This window comes from Periplaneta americana, chromosome 2 (genome assembly GCF_040183065.1).
Source record: "Periplaneta americana isolate PAMFEO1 chromosome 2, P.americana_PAMFEO1_priV1, whole genome shotgun sequence".
Taxonomy (NCBI): domain Eukaryota; kingdom Metazoa; phylum Arthropoda; class Insecta; order Blattodea; family Blattidae; genus Periplaneta; species Periplaneta americana.
Genome location: NC_091118.1, coordinates 47,996,475 through 48,012,017, shown reverse-complemented (window position 1 = coordinate 48,012,017; position 15,543 = coordinate 47,996,475). Strand labels below are relative to the sequence as shown.

The 15,543-nt window shown below is 37.0% G+C and overlaps 1 protein-coding gene across 3 annotated transcripts; it reads right to left on the bottom strand.

Moving 5' to 3' along the window:
- Positions 1–1,931: 1,931 nt before the first annotated feature.
- LOC138693208 (zinc finger protein 665-like) lies at positions 1,932–12,899 on the bottom strand. 3 transcript variants are annotated; one of them, XM_069816991.1, is made up of 5 exons: positions 11,717–12,899; positions 11,217–11,296; positions 10,961–11,095; positions 7,416–7,498; positions 1,932–3,689 (listed from the first exon to the last, which is right to left on the bottom strand). In XM_069816991.1, the coding sequence occupies exons 1-5, from the start codon at positions 11,721–11,723 to the stop codon at positions 2,459–2,461; spliced, it is 1,536 nt and encodes a 511-aa protein (XP_069673092.1). In that variant the 5' UTR covers positions 11,724–12,899; the 3' UTR covers positions 1,932–2,458. The 3 variants fall into 3 exon arrangements, with proteins under 3 accessions (XP_069673092.1, XP_069673107.1, XP_069673100.1); XM_069817006.1 differs by lacking the exon at positions 7,416–7,498; XM_069816999.1 differs by lacking the exon at positions 11,217–11,296.
- Positions 12,900–15,543: the final 2,644 nt, after the last annotated feature.

The window sequence follows — 15,543 nt, the reverse complement described above, 5'->3', positions numbered from 1 at the left end:
CATGAAGATAAACCAGATGGGGCTCCACCACATTTCCATCTGGAAGTGCGTGGGTATCTTAATGAGCATCTACCAAAACGTTGGTGTGGACGGGCTTCTAACAACGATCGGTGTGTTCTCCATTGGCCTCCTCGGTCGCCAGATCTGACTCCCTGTGATTTTTTTTCTATGGGGTTTGGCGAAGATCAAGTGTATGTACCTCCTTTGCCAGTTAATCTTGAAGAACTTAATAACCGGATCCGTGCAGCAGTGGCTAGAGTTGATCGTGATATGCTCCAGCGGGTGTGGCAGGAGTTAGACTACCGAGTGGATGTTTCTCGCGTGACTCGAGGAGGTCACATCGAGCACTTGTAGCAGTTGATGGACCAAAAATTTGATGAGTTTCTCTTTTTATTGGTATAACTTTCAATAATGTATGTCTCATACTTTTCATAATACAAAGCTATGGAATCGGGTAAAGCCTCTGTAGTAGCCCTGTATATTCGTTACTGTAGGTACGTTAAAAGAAAGCCACAATTTAAGTCACACAGAATTGTATGCACTCAAAGTTGGGTTTCTGGCGTCTTATCTTATTCCAGTTGTGTGGATATAAAGGGAAGAATTGTGACGGTGTCATGTGTAGTTCCTGGGGTAGCTCAGTCGGTAGAGCATTCGTGTGCTAAGCAAAGGATATCGGGATCAATACCCGGCCCCGAAACAAATTTTCCCTTGAAAATTATTCTAACTACACTATTATTTAGATTAACTACATCATTGTGTTCATTAAATTGGGCAGTTAACTAATATTTTGTCCTCCAATAGAAGATCTTGCAATGCAGAAACGTATAAAAATTTTGGGAAAAATTCATTTTTGAAACAGTTATTTGATTCACCTGAAAATTTACAGATACGAGCTATCACTTTTTAGCTATCATTATATAGCACTGATTGATATAACAGCCGCACATAATTTCAAATATTTATACTTATATTTATTCTAGGCCACTTTGGTGGTAAGTTTAGTAAAATGACAAAAAACTGAAGGCATCTGATAGACAATATGGCAAGAACGAAACAACAATAATATGAACATTTCAGGATAAACTGCGAACAAAGAAAATGTTTTCGTGCTAATTTATTTATTACATCACCAACACCTGTCAGGGAACAAAAGTATTGATTGATGGCACTCATGAATGTTAAAAAAAATGTTATGTTTTATTTAATGTCGCTCGCAACTGCCGATGTTAAATCAGCGTCGCCCGTGTGCCAGAATTTTGTCCCGCAGGAGTTCCTTTACATGCCAGTAAATCTACTGACATGAGCCTGTCGCATTTAAGCACACTTAAATGCCATCGACTTGGCCCGGGATCGAACCCGCAACCTCGGGCATTGACGGCCAGCGCTATACCAACTGCGTCAACCAGCCGATGACACTCATGAATCATAGAAACAATTATATTTCAAAATGCAAAAATAATAAAATGAGTCAATATTTATAAACCTAGTATCATTATGTATAGAGTTATTCTCGTCAGAACTTGTTTCGTCTCACTGAAAGAATAAAGATAAATAAATTATACTGTTAACAAATATTTTTAGAATTCTATTTACAAATTAATACATTTAATGGGGTTTAGTATCATGGAACTATTACTGAGTTTTTTTACTTCGGTTTATGTAGAAATGTCTATTTATATATACAACAAATCCAAGATTTTTTTAGCTATTTTTACATGGATTATTGTTCTGTGTTCCTTATTTACGCCTAATCCTCAACGAAATCCTTTTATTTCTGCAAATTAAAGTTGATCTTATTCTAATACTAAAAAACTGCAAATTTCAATTACTAAAAAAATTCGTAAGATTTCGAAGAATGTTCCTTAGAAAGCTATACTAAACCAGACAGATAACTCACTGTAATTAAGAAACAAAATAGCGAACATAATGAATTCTAATTGCACTTTATTTAAATAAATCTTAGTCATTAAAATCAATGGTAATTACACAATTTATGAACTTCAGCATTAGTAATGTTTCTGTTGCTGCAACAAATGAATAACACCAAACATTATAATATATTACAAACTGCTGTTTATATAAAATTATTCCAATGCATTTCAGCAAGACATCAAGACAAACCTTCACACCACATGTCGAAGGAGATTCATATTACAAAGTCTTTGACCATGTAAAAAAAAGTCTAAAATGTAATACATTTCATTCCTGCACGCTGATTGCACTGAATAAATCTGCAACCATTAACATTAATATAAACACAGTCTAGTATATAGTCACGAAGCTCAATATGTAGTAAATATGCATCCATAGATAGTTGCTAACCACTAGGATCGCTAATATCGCCTAATTACAGACGTTAAATATTACTGGCACAGTCTATCGTTCCTAGCACCCTCACAACTCAAGCTTCGTGACTGTATATACTAGACTGTGGTATAACCTTACAAACCACCGTTTGTTATAGTTTCTTTGAAAAACACGTATGCTTTTTAAAAGGATGCAAATGTCTAAAAGCCTTACAACATATGTCGCATTTGTACGGTTTTTCTCCAGTGTGAATTAGTTCATGTGCTTTCAGATTTCTAGACGAACTAAAATATTTTCCACAAATATTACATTTGAACGGTTTCTGCTCAGTATGAGTAATTTGGTGCGCTTTAAGAAAGTTCATAATCCTAAACTCCTTACTACAAACGTCACACTTATATGGTTTCTCATTTGTGTGAGAACTCATATGAATACGTATATTTTGCTTTCTCCTAAAGGTCTTGTCACAAATAAGGCACTTGAATGGCTTCTCATCAGTGTGCATTCGTATGTGGTCATCTAGATGCTTTACACAACTGAATATTTTACCACATGTATCACACTTACAGTCTTTTTTCCCAGAGTGACTTCTTACATGTTGTTTCAAAAGGTATACCTTCGTGAAAGTCTTGTCACAAAACTTGCATTTCAAGGACTTCTCATTAGAGTGAATAGGTATGTGACATTTTAAAGAAGTCATGTACTTGAAGTCTTTACTACATATATCGCATTTGAAAGGCTTCTCATGAGTATGAACAACATTATGAGTCTTTAAATTAGTCACAGTAAAGAACTTCTTATAACAAATATTACATTCAAAAGCCTTCTCTCCGGTATGTAAAGCCTTGTGACGATTGATCTTTTTGCTTGTAGTAAAACTCTTGTCGCATAAATCACATTTGAATGGTTTGTCACCTGAATGAATAACCATATGAGCTTTTACGTAGCCAGGCCTCGCAAATGACTTCAGACAAATGTTACATTGAAAGGGTTTTTCGCCTGTGTGAGAATATGTGTGTCTCTGGAGAAGAATCTTTCGCACAAAACTTTTATTACAACTGTTACACTTGTATGGTTTCTCATCTGAGTGAATAGACACGTGTTCTCGTAGATGATGTCGCTGGCCAAATCCTTTATTACAAATAGTGCATTCGAAAGGTTTTTCTCCTGAATGTGTAAGTCTATGGTTTTCGAGGTACTGTTGCACATTAAAACTTTTTCCACAAATTTCACATTTCATTTCCTTCGGACTTGTAGACTCTTCTTTGTGACCATTATATTCATGAGGGATATCTGCCAGGATTTCTGCTTGACCCACAACATCGTAGTTTTGTACGGAATTCTCACAGACATCATTCTGTTCATTCCGCATTTGTGTACACCTGTGAAACAATTCACGATTTTGTGAAGACGATATCATAATACATATGACAGTCTAATGAATTTCTGGTAATTCTACGAGGCGCATCCAGAAAGAAAGTTTCCCTATTTAAAAAAAAAAGAACACACTTTCAGGAAAACATTTATTGGCAATAGGTACAGCAATGTTTCAGCTATTTTTCAACATAGCCACCATCAGAATTGAGACACTTGTCGTATCGTGGGATCAAAAAAAGAGAGAGAGAGAGGGAGGGGTAGAGAGAGGGGGAGAGAGAGAGAGAGGGGGGGGAGAGAGAGATATATGTTCGGCCCATAGACCTGACAGAGCAGCCGATGAATTTCAATTGGCACAATAGCTTTGTGCATTAAATAACTTTATCACCAACCGAACTTCGCAGGTGGTGGGAGAAGGAATAAGAGCTTCCATTTCGGACCACTGCTGCCACGCTACTGGCACCAGGCAGGACCTGTCCGGCTGGCACATGATTGATACATCATAGATCTGTTACGCATGAGCAATTGACACGGCTAATTATGGCTTACTTTCTGGATGCGCCTCGTAATACAATTCCTATGTTTCTCTAATTCACGTTTCCTAAGTGAAAGTGTTCTACTATATACAGAGAGTGCCAAAAAATATATACACACTTTGACAGGAGATATCTATTTAATACAGTATATTTCAAAGTTGGACCCAAAAAACAACAGTAATGTGTAGTATGATGTCCTGTAAACAGATGAGACTCACATACGTTATGCTAGCGCTGTGCGACAGGTCAATCAACAACAACAACAACAAAATGAAGCCAAGATTATCGTTTGAAAAGTGGAAAGCAATTTTGAAGTGGTACTGGAAAACCGAGAATGTTGTTGAAGTTCAACGGCATGGAGACGTGAGTACAGAACAGAACCACCAACGCGATTAACAATTGCTCGCATTCGTGACAAATTTGAGACTCATGGTACCGTATGCGATGTTTACAAGGGCAGATCTGGGAGACCTCGCACACCAACAAGCCCCGCGTCCTCGGCTATGGTTTTGGAACGATTTGAGAACGCACTGCAGAAATCTACAAAGCAATGTGCACATGAGACTGGGATTAGCAGAACCGGCATACGTCGTATTATTAAAACAGCAAACTTGAAAGTTTTCATCCCAAGACAAGCATGCATTAAATGAAGATAACCCTGATCGGAGAATGCAGTACTGTGAGTGGTTTCGGAACATGGTGCAAGAGGATGAGGTCTTCATAGGGAAAGTTGTTTAGTCCGATGAGGCACAAGTCTACTGGTGTGCAAACAATCCACATGTTTTTGTGGAAAAGGCTGTTAATTTACCTGGAATTAATGTTTGGTGCGGGTTGTCATCTAGGGGTCTAACTGGACCATACTTTTTTGATGGAACAGTAACTGGCCAAGTGTACCTGAACATGTTATGCACATCCATCTTACCCGCCATTCGTACACTCTATGGAAATAAGGAATTTTACTTCCAACAGGATGATGCACAACTACATTACCACCGAGATGTACGTGCGTACCTTGATGAAAATCTTCCAGGGCACTGGATAGGACGAAGAGGTCCGATTGAGTTTCCATCACATTCTACAGATCTAACTCCGTTGGACTTTTACATATGGGGAACTCTTAAGAATGTTGTATGCCGTAGAAAACCAGCTACACTGGCAGCACTTCGGGAAGAAATTGAAACGGCATGTGCTGCAATCGCTGAGGACACTTTCGCAAATGTTGCTCGAAAAGTAGTTCAACGCATTCAGAAGTGTGTCGATGCCCATGGTGGGCATTTTGAGCAACTGTTGTAACTGTAAAAGTCTAAAGTGATTAGTGCTCATCATTTTCTGTCTGTGTGAATTCAGCTTTGTTATGTTAACACAGGTTTTTCTTTGCTTGAAGTGTGTATACATTTTTTGGCACCCTCTGTATATTATGGAAAAACAGAATTTCATGAAAAGCCTGATGATATATATTTTTTTAATTTTACAATAAAAGAGTCTGAAAATTCGCTATGCAATTAACTAATATTCGTCTTACAGTTGGAGAAAACGAAGGGGAAGAAATCAAGCAGTCCAAGTGTGATTCAAACCCAAGCCTACACGAGCATAACTTCAGAGGATGAGTTCCACTCGCTATCCCTGGACCACACTGAGGGCTTGCAAACTCATATTTTGTGCCATCAATGTCGCCACATCTATGGCTCAAGTGCCAGCACGTTGGTCTTTTATTCAGGCGGCCCAGATTCGATCCCCGGCCAGATCGTGATGGAATTTATGGTGGAAAAGGCATACATTGCATACTCATCCACGAAAAGGAACTTGCTCTATCAGGGGCTGAGGCAGGATGGCCTAACTGTCAGCATCGGATTCACGAATGCCGGATTTGGGCAATCAATATAGGGGACGCACAAAGGGTCAAAGCATGCCTAAGTGTACGGACCAGTCCCAGGTGCAATCCTCGTAAAGCCAAGCCTAGCAAATGCATTAATGTCAGAGGCACTATAAGGCTAGAAATCACGAAATTGATCAAAACATGTCCTTGAAATTTATTATGCTACTGACTGGAATTTATAGAATTTTATGTGCTAAAGCAATGACAACCATCATGTTGTAATTTAATTACTGTATGGACAATTGTAATTAAATTGTAGCATAAAATAGAATTCTCTTTTAAATAACCGGTTCTGTGACGTGTCCCTCACTACATCTCCGAAAGCATTTTATTGTCATTTAGCAATTAAAAGAGTGAAACACAATATTTGACAGGATTAAATGTTAGCATACCTCTGTCATTTATTAGTTTATTACAAAACCTCTGTCTTTTATTTATTAGTTTATTACAAAAGATAGTCACTGAATTGTTTTTTTAATGCTCTATTATTTAAATCAGTCTCTAATACTTAATGTCACAGCATACTACAAGCGATATAAGTATCCACTGGATGACTGCAAGAGTCCAGAACAGCTCTTCAGTTGTTTCGTATGGGCCACAGTGTAGGAATAAGCAGTGAAAGGGTGATCTGTAATTTTTATATTAGAGGAAGAAAAACATATATATCTGTTTTCTGGTGAGTACCCGTATTACCAGTCAGTTCTGAGATAGTTAAATTCTGTAAAATGTGTCATGTAGGTTTATGTTTACAGTGAGATATGAGGATGTGCAATTAAACATAATCTTAAACCCAGTAATCAACATGAGCTTTAAGAGATAACAAATTGAAAATTAGTTTTTGTCAGTTCTGTGACACCACTTCTCTTTAAGTGTTAAAAAAACCATGGAAACTCCGCAAGTAGAAGTCGTCGTCAAGGCCTCCTATCGAGATAATTTTTAAAGTCTAATTTATCTAAGCTCATTTCACCTACATAAAATTTCTTTGCTACTTTTCCTCTCCCGTTTCCTCGAAACTCTTCTGAAAGCACAGCAATACCTAAAGCACAGAGGTTCGGAATTGTTATATAAATGCACGTGCATTATCCCTTTTGCAATAGAGAAAGCTCGCAAACTTTGAAGATCTCAGGCAATAGGTTCACGAAAAATTAGTGTATTATAAATGAAACTTAAGCTATCTACTAAGATACTAAAGAAACGAATGTGAATGGAAGCAATACAATGGTTATGAAATATTCGTAAAATAACATGATGAATTTATCTTGTCATTATGTAAGAAATAAAACAATTCATGAAGATATAATTTGCCATGTTGTTTCACTCACCTTCCTATTACATCATCATCCTCTGCTGTGGTCATTTCTGGAATTGGCTGCTCCTTAGGTGACTCTACGTCACATGAATCTTCCTAAAGAACAATTATATTGCTTACAGAGATGTCTCATAAATTGAGAGGTGGAAGACAACGAGTTACAATAATTAACGTTAAATCCAAATGCAGGTATTTTATATTTATAGCCTGAACATCTTTGACATTACGTATTTCGTTCCTAACCCTTTGTTTTCACACCAGGATGGACTTAAACTGCCTTAAAATGCTCACGGACTTGGCAGAACAGAATGAGATTAGACTCATCTGGGTGCAAGGTGCCCTGTGACACTGAGGGAAATGAAAAAGCCAATGAACTTGCTGGATAAGAGAAGAGATCAAAATTTATTGAACCAGAGCCGGCTCTTGGAATACCTAGGTTTTCTGTAGAAGAGATGATTAAGAAGCAACATTGGAAACCCTGGCTAGAAGCTCCAGTAATTAGATATGAAAAACAATTCATTAAGAGACTATGTAACAAAAGAACTGAATGCTTAGGCCCTACTTCAATGTAACAGACTTCAGCTGAGAACAAATTCAGTATTTCACACAGACCATGCTCCTGTGAAAAAGCATGTTAATAAAATATGTTTGTTTGAAGGTTATTTGAACTGTAGATTGTGCAGGAAGGAGACTGAAACAGCCCATCATATTACCGTATTTTCTCGAATACCCCACGCCCTCGAATAAGCCGCACACCCCACTTTTGAAAAGCAAAACATAAATTAGAAAAATATAACTTTCAACCAATGTATTTACGACAAATTAAAAACAATTAAACTCAAATACATTTCAGTTAAAAACAAATGTTATTCTGCAATAGGATCCTCCAGTCTCTGATGCAACTTTCACTTATCAGCACATCAAATTTAGGCACTGTAGTCCAATTTCCATTTTCCTCCGAATCTTTGATAATTTCAAGTATTTCACTGCAAGTAAAGGATCGCAGTCTCATACCTTCAGTGGTACCGGTACTCATTTTCAAAATTGAAAATATAAGACGCACAAAATACACACTCATCACACTTGAATTTTATTTTGACAGATGTTGGCCTACTGCTAATTCAAACACCATTTAATAATGTTAACAGTTGAAATACCCGCGCGGGAAGATAATGGCATGTGATAAGGCCTTAGAAACTGCTTGGGAGGAAAGTCAAGCAATGTTACCAACTTAATTTCAATAAGCCGCGCACCTGTATTTCTCACTTGTACTATAGGCCTATTTCGGAAAAAAAAAAGTGCGCGGGATATTCGAGAAAATACGGTACAGGCCTATGCTTCTTCAAATCTCTGGCTCGTAAAAGGTACAATATCTTCGGTAAATTAAGTTATCACCAGAGGAACTCGTACTGACTTCATTAACAGGACTATATTCCTTGGTAAAGGATACAGAGTTAATGGGTCAGTATTAAAGATGTGGGTAGCATAATAAGCATTTAGGCTGCGATACATCCAGAGTAATGATGGTCCTGTGGGTAGGAAGAAAAAAAAGAATCTTTGCTGGTGGATGTGACAGTGGAAGGGGAAGTAGATGCAGTGATGATCATAGTGCTAGTCTGGCAGTGGATATGGTGGCGGCAGATGCAGTGATGGTAAAGATGAAGATACTGAAAGTGATAATGGTGATGGTGGTAGTAATATTGAGGACAAAGATTATGGCTGTGGTGGTAGCGTGCTAACGGCAATAGCAGTAGTGAGAGGTGGTGGTGGAGGTGGCAGATTGTGGCAGTGATGGTGGTACAATTGAAAATTAAGATGGTAGTGTCAGTGAAAGTGGCAATGGTGACACCAGTGGTGATGACAGCAGAGATGGTGTTGGTCATGGTGCCAGCGATGTGCTAATGACAGTAGTGACAGTGCAGATTGAAGCTGCAATGGTGGTAATGATTATGGTAAGGATGGTAGTAGTGATCGTGATGGTGGTGACAGTGGTTGTGATAGTGTGCTGGAAGGACTAACGTAGCGGCAGTGGAAGTAGTGGAGGTGGAGGCAGCAGTGGCAATAGTATGCTGTGGTGGTTGCAGAAGTGCAAACTGCGGTAAAGGTGATGGTACTGAGACCTCGGTAATTAACAAAAATGATAACAGCAATAACAATGGTTCTGAGTTTATACAGAATGTCTCAGAAGGAATGTGAAATACTTCAGGATAATATAGTTTCAGTTAATCTATACTGATTTAACCTGATATACCTATGTCCTAAATATAATCATTGGAAAGTTATTGATGGACGAACTTTTAAATGGAGAAAGGTATTATAGATGTATTTCTACGTTTTAGAACATTGTGATGTGATACATTATTGCAAATGCTACATCTTATGTTGGTCCAATAAGTTTATTTCATAATTTAGTACATACTCAGTAAGAAAATAAAATAATTACACAAGACAAATTACTAAGGTTTTCCTTCTTATAGATTTCATGAACTGTAAATTCGTATCAGGTAATTACCGGTTCTCTTTCCGATCTCAATGAAACACTTGGTAGCTTGCCAGTTTCAGGTAACATCCGGTAAACACGGGAAAGCATTCAGTTAGATGGAACCCTTCAATTGATAAAACGTCGTCTGTATTTTTCAACAGCAGCCAACACCAACACAAAATCTATACACAAAAAGCAACTATGCGAATACAGAAATTAAGTGTTAAGTGATCATGTATTCAGTTGTGTGTTGCGCTGGTATTGCGGTGCTCAGATGCTACCGTGTGCAAAAGATCTGGCCTAACACGTCAAATGTAGTATACGGAACCGCAACATGTTCCAGTATTTCTCCCCAACCGTTAGACTTCGGACAGAGGTAGGCTACATCAGGTTAACCCAAACTACAGCTTGATTCAGGGATTTTGGCTCTTGCAAAAAGTAAATAGATAGACTAAGAGCGAGTTACTCGTCACTACTGGCGGGCTGGGTCACACAGGCCAGGCCGAGCAGTCATAACACCTAAAGCTTCCTTCTTATCATGTCGCGGTACACTCCGTGTTAAAATACGATATTCTTTCACACGTCCTGTCACTAATCACTAGGTCTGTTGACTAAACAATGTCATGATGACATATTTTCTTGACATGAGTGACCCTCAGCTACGAGCACAGATATTATTTTCATTCTTTCTCTTCCCTCTTTCCTTCCTTGCACGTTTGTGATTAAATTTCTTTCTTGTGACGCAACACACAGCTCGCTCACTAACCAAACAACCAAGGACAGGGGCCATTAACGTTGAATCGAGCTGTACACTATCCTGAAGTATTTTACATTCTTCCTGAGACATCCTGTATGAAGATATGCTCACGATTGTTAATATCTGATGTATAAAAACTGAACATCATAATTGATATTGTAAAAATTAACTTCGAAAAATTACACACATTATTCACTACTACAGATAAAAATGAACACAGTACCGGTACCAAATATCTGAAAGAGTTCCACTGGTATCTACTTTCTGCAGTCTAAAAACACATAATCACGACAGTAACATCGAGATTAACACAACTCACCTCAATCTTCAACTCCGAATACTGATAGTGAGCTTCATTCTTTTCACACAAAATATCAGATACATTTCCATAGCTCGGATCAGAAGGTTCAGCATTGATACCATTAACATCTTCTTCTTTGAAGAAAATTCCTTCCTGCGTATAATACATTACAAAAAATGACATCCGATGCAGAACTAGATTTTTTACATCAAGACATCTTAACATAAACTGGCTATAAAACGCGATGGAGTAAACACCCACTTTGCCTACGTACCATTGACGAAAGTTTACCCTCTCCTTCATTTGTGGACAATGCGGCGCTCTCCGGTTCAGTTTTAATCGTATCCAAAGCAACTGTAACGAAATCCTTACAGTTTATTTTCTCATTGCACGACGACATTACTTTGACATAAAAATAATTTGATTTCCATATTTTCATACATATGTAATCGAAAAAAACCTACTTATTTGCAAACGTTTAACCAATTTATGTGTAACTTACAATAGTCTAAAGGAAAGGAATATCGTTGAGAAGAAAGGAAAAGTCCAACTAGTAGTTCTGTCGTATATTAAGTGAAATATCAGTTTATATTAGGCCTCTTATTAAATATTAGGGACTATCGATTAAGGGACAGATTCCTCTAAAAAGACTAAAATACCGCCAAATTCTTTAAGTTTCAAGACCTTAACTAATACTACCTAAGTTAAAAATAATTTATATCTAAAATATTGCCAAACATTATAGTAAACATTCAATAAACACAAAATTCTTACTTTCCATATTCAACTTCGGTGACACAACAAATCAACTAACCTACACATAAAATGACATATTTATATCTAACTTTCAAAGAACCTGAATACCACAATTTTCTTTCAGTTAATTGGCAGTTGGCACCATTCAATAAAAAATCGCCAAGGATCCTACTGCAGTGAAACACTGCCATCGTGATCTAGACCAGGCCGTAATGCAGGTTGTGTGACGTCATTCGATGAGTCGGGCTTTTCTATTTGAGTATACGGAGCTGAGAGAAAGATATTACTTTATAGCGTGTCGGCGCTCAATTTTATTTAGTGTAATGTGTGTATAAGACCCCTTCACACTTCTTATTGCATAATATGTTGCAGAAATAATTACAAAACTGTGTTATTTTAATGTGAACGGAGTTTTACATGGTAACATAACCTGGTTGCATCAACATTTTAAGTTTGGAATGGAAGCTATTTTGAGATTTAATAAAGAAGAATTATTTATATTGTGATTTTAATTTAGCACGTCTACCTTCCTTACTTGTAGGTACAAAATTTACCACAGTCCCTCCTATGAAATTAGTGTATGTACAGTTGTGTGTTAATCTGGTAGGTTAGATAAATACAATTCATTAGAACCCAGTAAAGTAGGGAACAAATAAATAATACAATTAAATTTTTATTCAATGTAATATGTGCATAAGTTCCATTTATGTGTTGCATAATGTGGCAGGAATAATAAATAAAACTGTGTTATTTTTATGTGAAGAGAATTTACCATGTTAACATAACCTATCTGCGTCAACATTTTAGGCTTAAGTTGAGAACGAAAACGGTTTTGAGATTTAATAAAGAAGAATATATTTTTAGGATAAACTTCAGAACACGGTTACCGTCCTTACTTATAGGTAGAAAATTCACCACAGTCCCTCATATGAAATGTACATACGTTATATTACTTAGTAGCGCTGAGGTATAGTTCCGGTAATTTCTGAACTGAAAACAGTTGAATTTATTTTTTGTGGAGATGCATTTGATCCTATAAGCAAGGCATATTAAAATCCTGAACGAACCGAACTAATTTGTATATGCAAGATGTATGAATACGAAGGGAACTACCTCAGCGCTAGTTTAGCCCTAGTAACATATTAAACTAATCAGACTTCAGACTGGAGTACCGTCTGAAACGAATAAATACAATTGAAGTGTAGACAGATTGCATTTATAAGTTATACGTAGCGTTATGCTTAATTATAATGCATAATTGCGAATATGGAAATAAGGCAAGTACTGATAGAATAAACATAACCTATAACTTCAACACATTAAAATATGCGTGCGATGCAACTGAAAATTGTTGAAACGTGCATAAATGAATGTGCAAGAATTTCGTAATGAAGCATGAGTGCTTTATTTCAACTAATTAAAATTCTAGATACTGTAACAGTAATGAAAACTATAGGGTATAATTTTTCGTAATATACTATATGTATCTCGTTTTTAGTTCAAATTGTGTATATTATCAAACGTCGTATTATTTACTCGTATAATGTAGGTTATTCACAAATAAAAAGGGCGCAATAATTTAAATTTAATAAGACAAATACGGTAAACTAACAATAATGGATTAGACAAGAGTAACATCGATATCGCTGCACTTCGGCCTAATCACAACTTACTTTACATGCCAGTCAGTGTTTCACTTTCACGTATATATTATTACACATATTTAGCCTACTGTTTATAAGACCAAAATTTCACTTAACCACATAAGGGCGCAATATTTAATCGAAATAAAGGCAGGTATTACACATACGAACTTTGCCTGCAACAACGTAATTTTCACACCAAAAATAATATTATACCTTAAATTGCAAGTAAATTGTGTCTCAAGTGTCTCACAATCACTGTTTAAAATTTTACTGACGCAATTACACTGCATTTCAGAGAAATATATGTTATTCTTCATGCACTGCAACTAATTCATATAGTTGAAAGACCGCCTTTCGCGATCAGCTGTTAAGCGAGTCACGTGGTCTGCCTTACGGCCTGTATTAGATCACGATGGCAGTGGGTGAAATCAAGCTTCCATGTGTTCCACCTTCATGACACCTACCGTTGGTCACAATATTATATGTATGTAGGTGCTGCAAATATAACAGCTTATATGCGAATCTAGAATATTTCAGCATTGAGCAAATCTTCTATATATCTTCCCACATCATACACGGGACTGAGGTCTGATTTGCATTTCGTTATGGGTTAAATGAGGGGACAGCTAAGTGACATGAGGTCGAGGTACGTGACGAGGTTAGTGTGTTAGTTGAGAGAATAATATTTAAATGATGTAAGGTCGAGGAGTGTAAAAACGTTTGAGTTTAAGTAGACCTACTGGTATGTTTTGTCACCTGTGTGTGGTGTAGGGAGGTATCGAAGTTTCACCAATTTTGTAAGCAGAATTCACTGCGATCTTCTATTTCAATAAATTGCAGTCCTCTGAGCCGAATTTTCTCAAGTTCTTATAATGAATATATGAATACCAACACTTATTCTATGACTGTGATTCCATTCATTAACCATATTCAAAGACCAAATCATCTATTTCTTTGTATTCTTGGAGCCAGAGTGTCTTTATACTGTGGTAAGTCTTGCTTAATTTCCTCGAAATTTCTATAATGAAAATTATATCCTGTTCAAGATTTCAAAGCCACCAGCGTAGCTCAGGCGGTAGCATATTTGTCTGGTGATCGGGGCCTGCACTCGGGGGTGAATTTGATTCCCACTTGGACTGATTACCTAGTTAGATTTTTCCTTAGATTTTTTCCAACTGTAACGCGAATGTCAGATGATCTCTGGCAAATAGGCTTCATCTCGTCACATATAATCTCGCTATCACTATCTCTTGGCAATGCAATGGTCTGGCAAGCAGTTATCGCCATCTCTTGTGGATAACGTTCTTGTGCAGTGATCATTAGCGTATGTAAACAGTGAATTGTTTTTGTTTACAATCATGGAGAGAATCTTACCTGAATTTCGAAGTAGTTACTCAAAATGTCCTGCATTGCTTTTTTTGTTTACATATGTTGTAGTGATGTATGGCATTCTGGACATTATACATGATGTCGGGAAAACTCAATACAGTAATTACCACAAAGTAATCTCGCAGCTTGGTAAGAATACCAGCTACTTAGATTTGCTTTAGGATAGACCCAGGACGTGATACGAGAGTTTTCATTATCAGTTGTTGCATTGCACCATTTTATATATCTCAATTAGCTATGTGAACACTATTGAGAAATACCAGTACATATTTTTAACCATGGTTCGATACATAGGCAGAAACGTATCTATGGAAGAAGTTGTGCGAGTTGTGTTGACTCAGGTTTCAATGGTATTTTTCAGGGACTACACAACTATCGAAATGTTGTGTTGTGTTCTTGATAAAAGTAAACATTGTATACAGCTCATATGCAATATTAGTAAGGATGAGAGTTCCATCGAGTACCAGTACCTATCCCAGAACTTCATATATTGCTACAAGTAATGGAGGATATTCTGGACAACTGCTCCGAAATTCAGGAAAGTTTCCCTCCATTTTCGTAAATAAAATTCACTAGTTATCTGAAAGATCATTTGCCACACTGTAGTGCTATGAGGTGACAAGAACATTAGCCATAAGAGCTGTAGATCTGCTTAGCAGATTGTAGTGTCAAGAGATGGCAGGACTGCTGGTCCCATACATTTGATTCTCTCTATGCAAAATTAATTTTTTTATTCATTTTATTGGATAATTTTACGACGCTGAATCAACATCTAGGTTATTTAGCGTCTGAATGAAATGAAGGTGATAA

Excerpts from the sequence above, each read along its gene's own strand:
- LOC138693208 (XM_069816991.1), bottom strand. Across the intron at positions 11,096-11,216 it reads AGGGTAAACTTTCGTCAATG|GAAGGAATTTTCTTCAAAGA; the intron begins GTACGTAGGCAA and ends TATTATACGCAG. Across the intron at positions 7,499-10,960 it reads ATTCGGAGTTGAAGATTGAG|GAAGATTCATGTGACGTAGA; the intron begins GTGAGTTGTGTT and ends ATTGTTCTTTAG.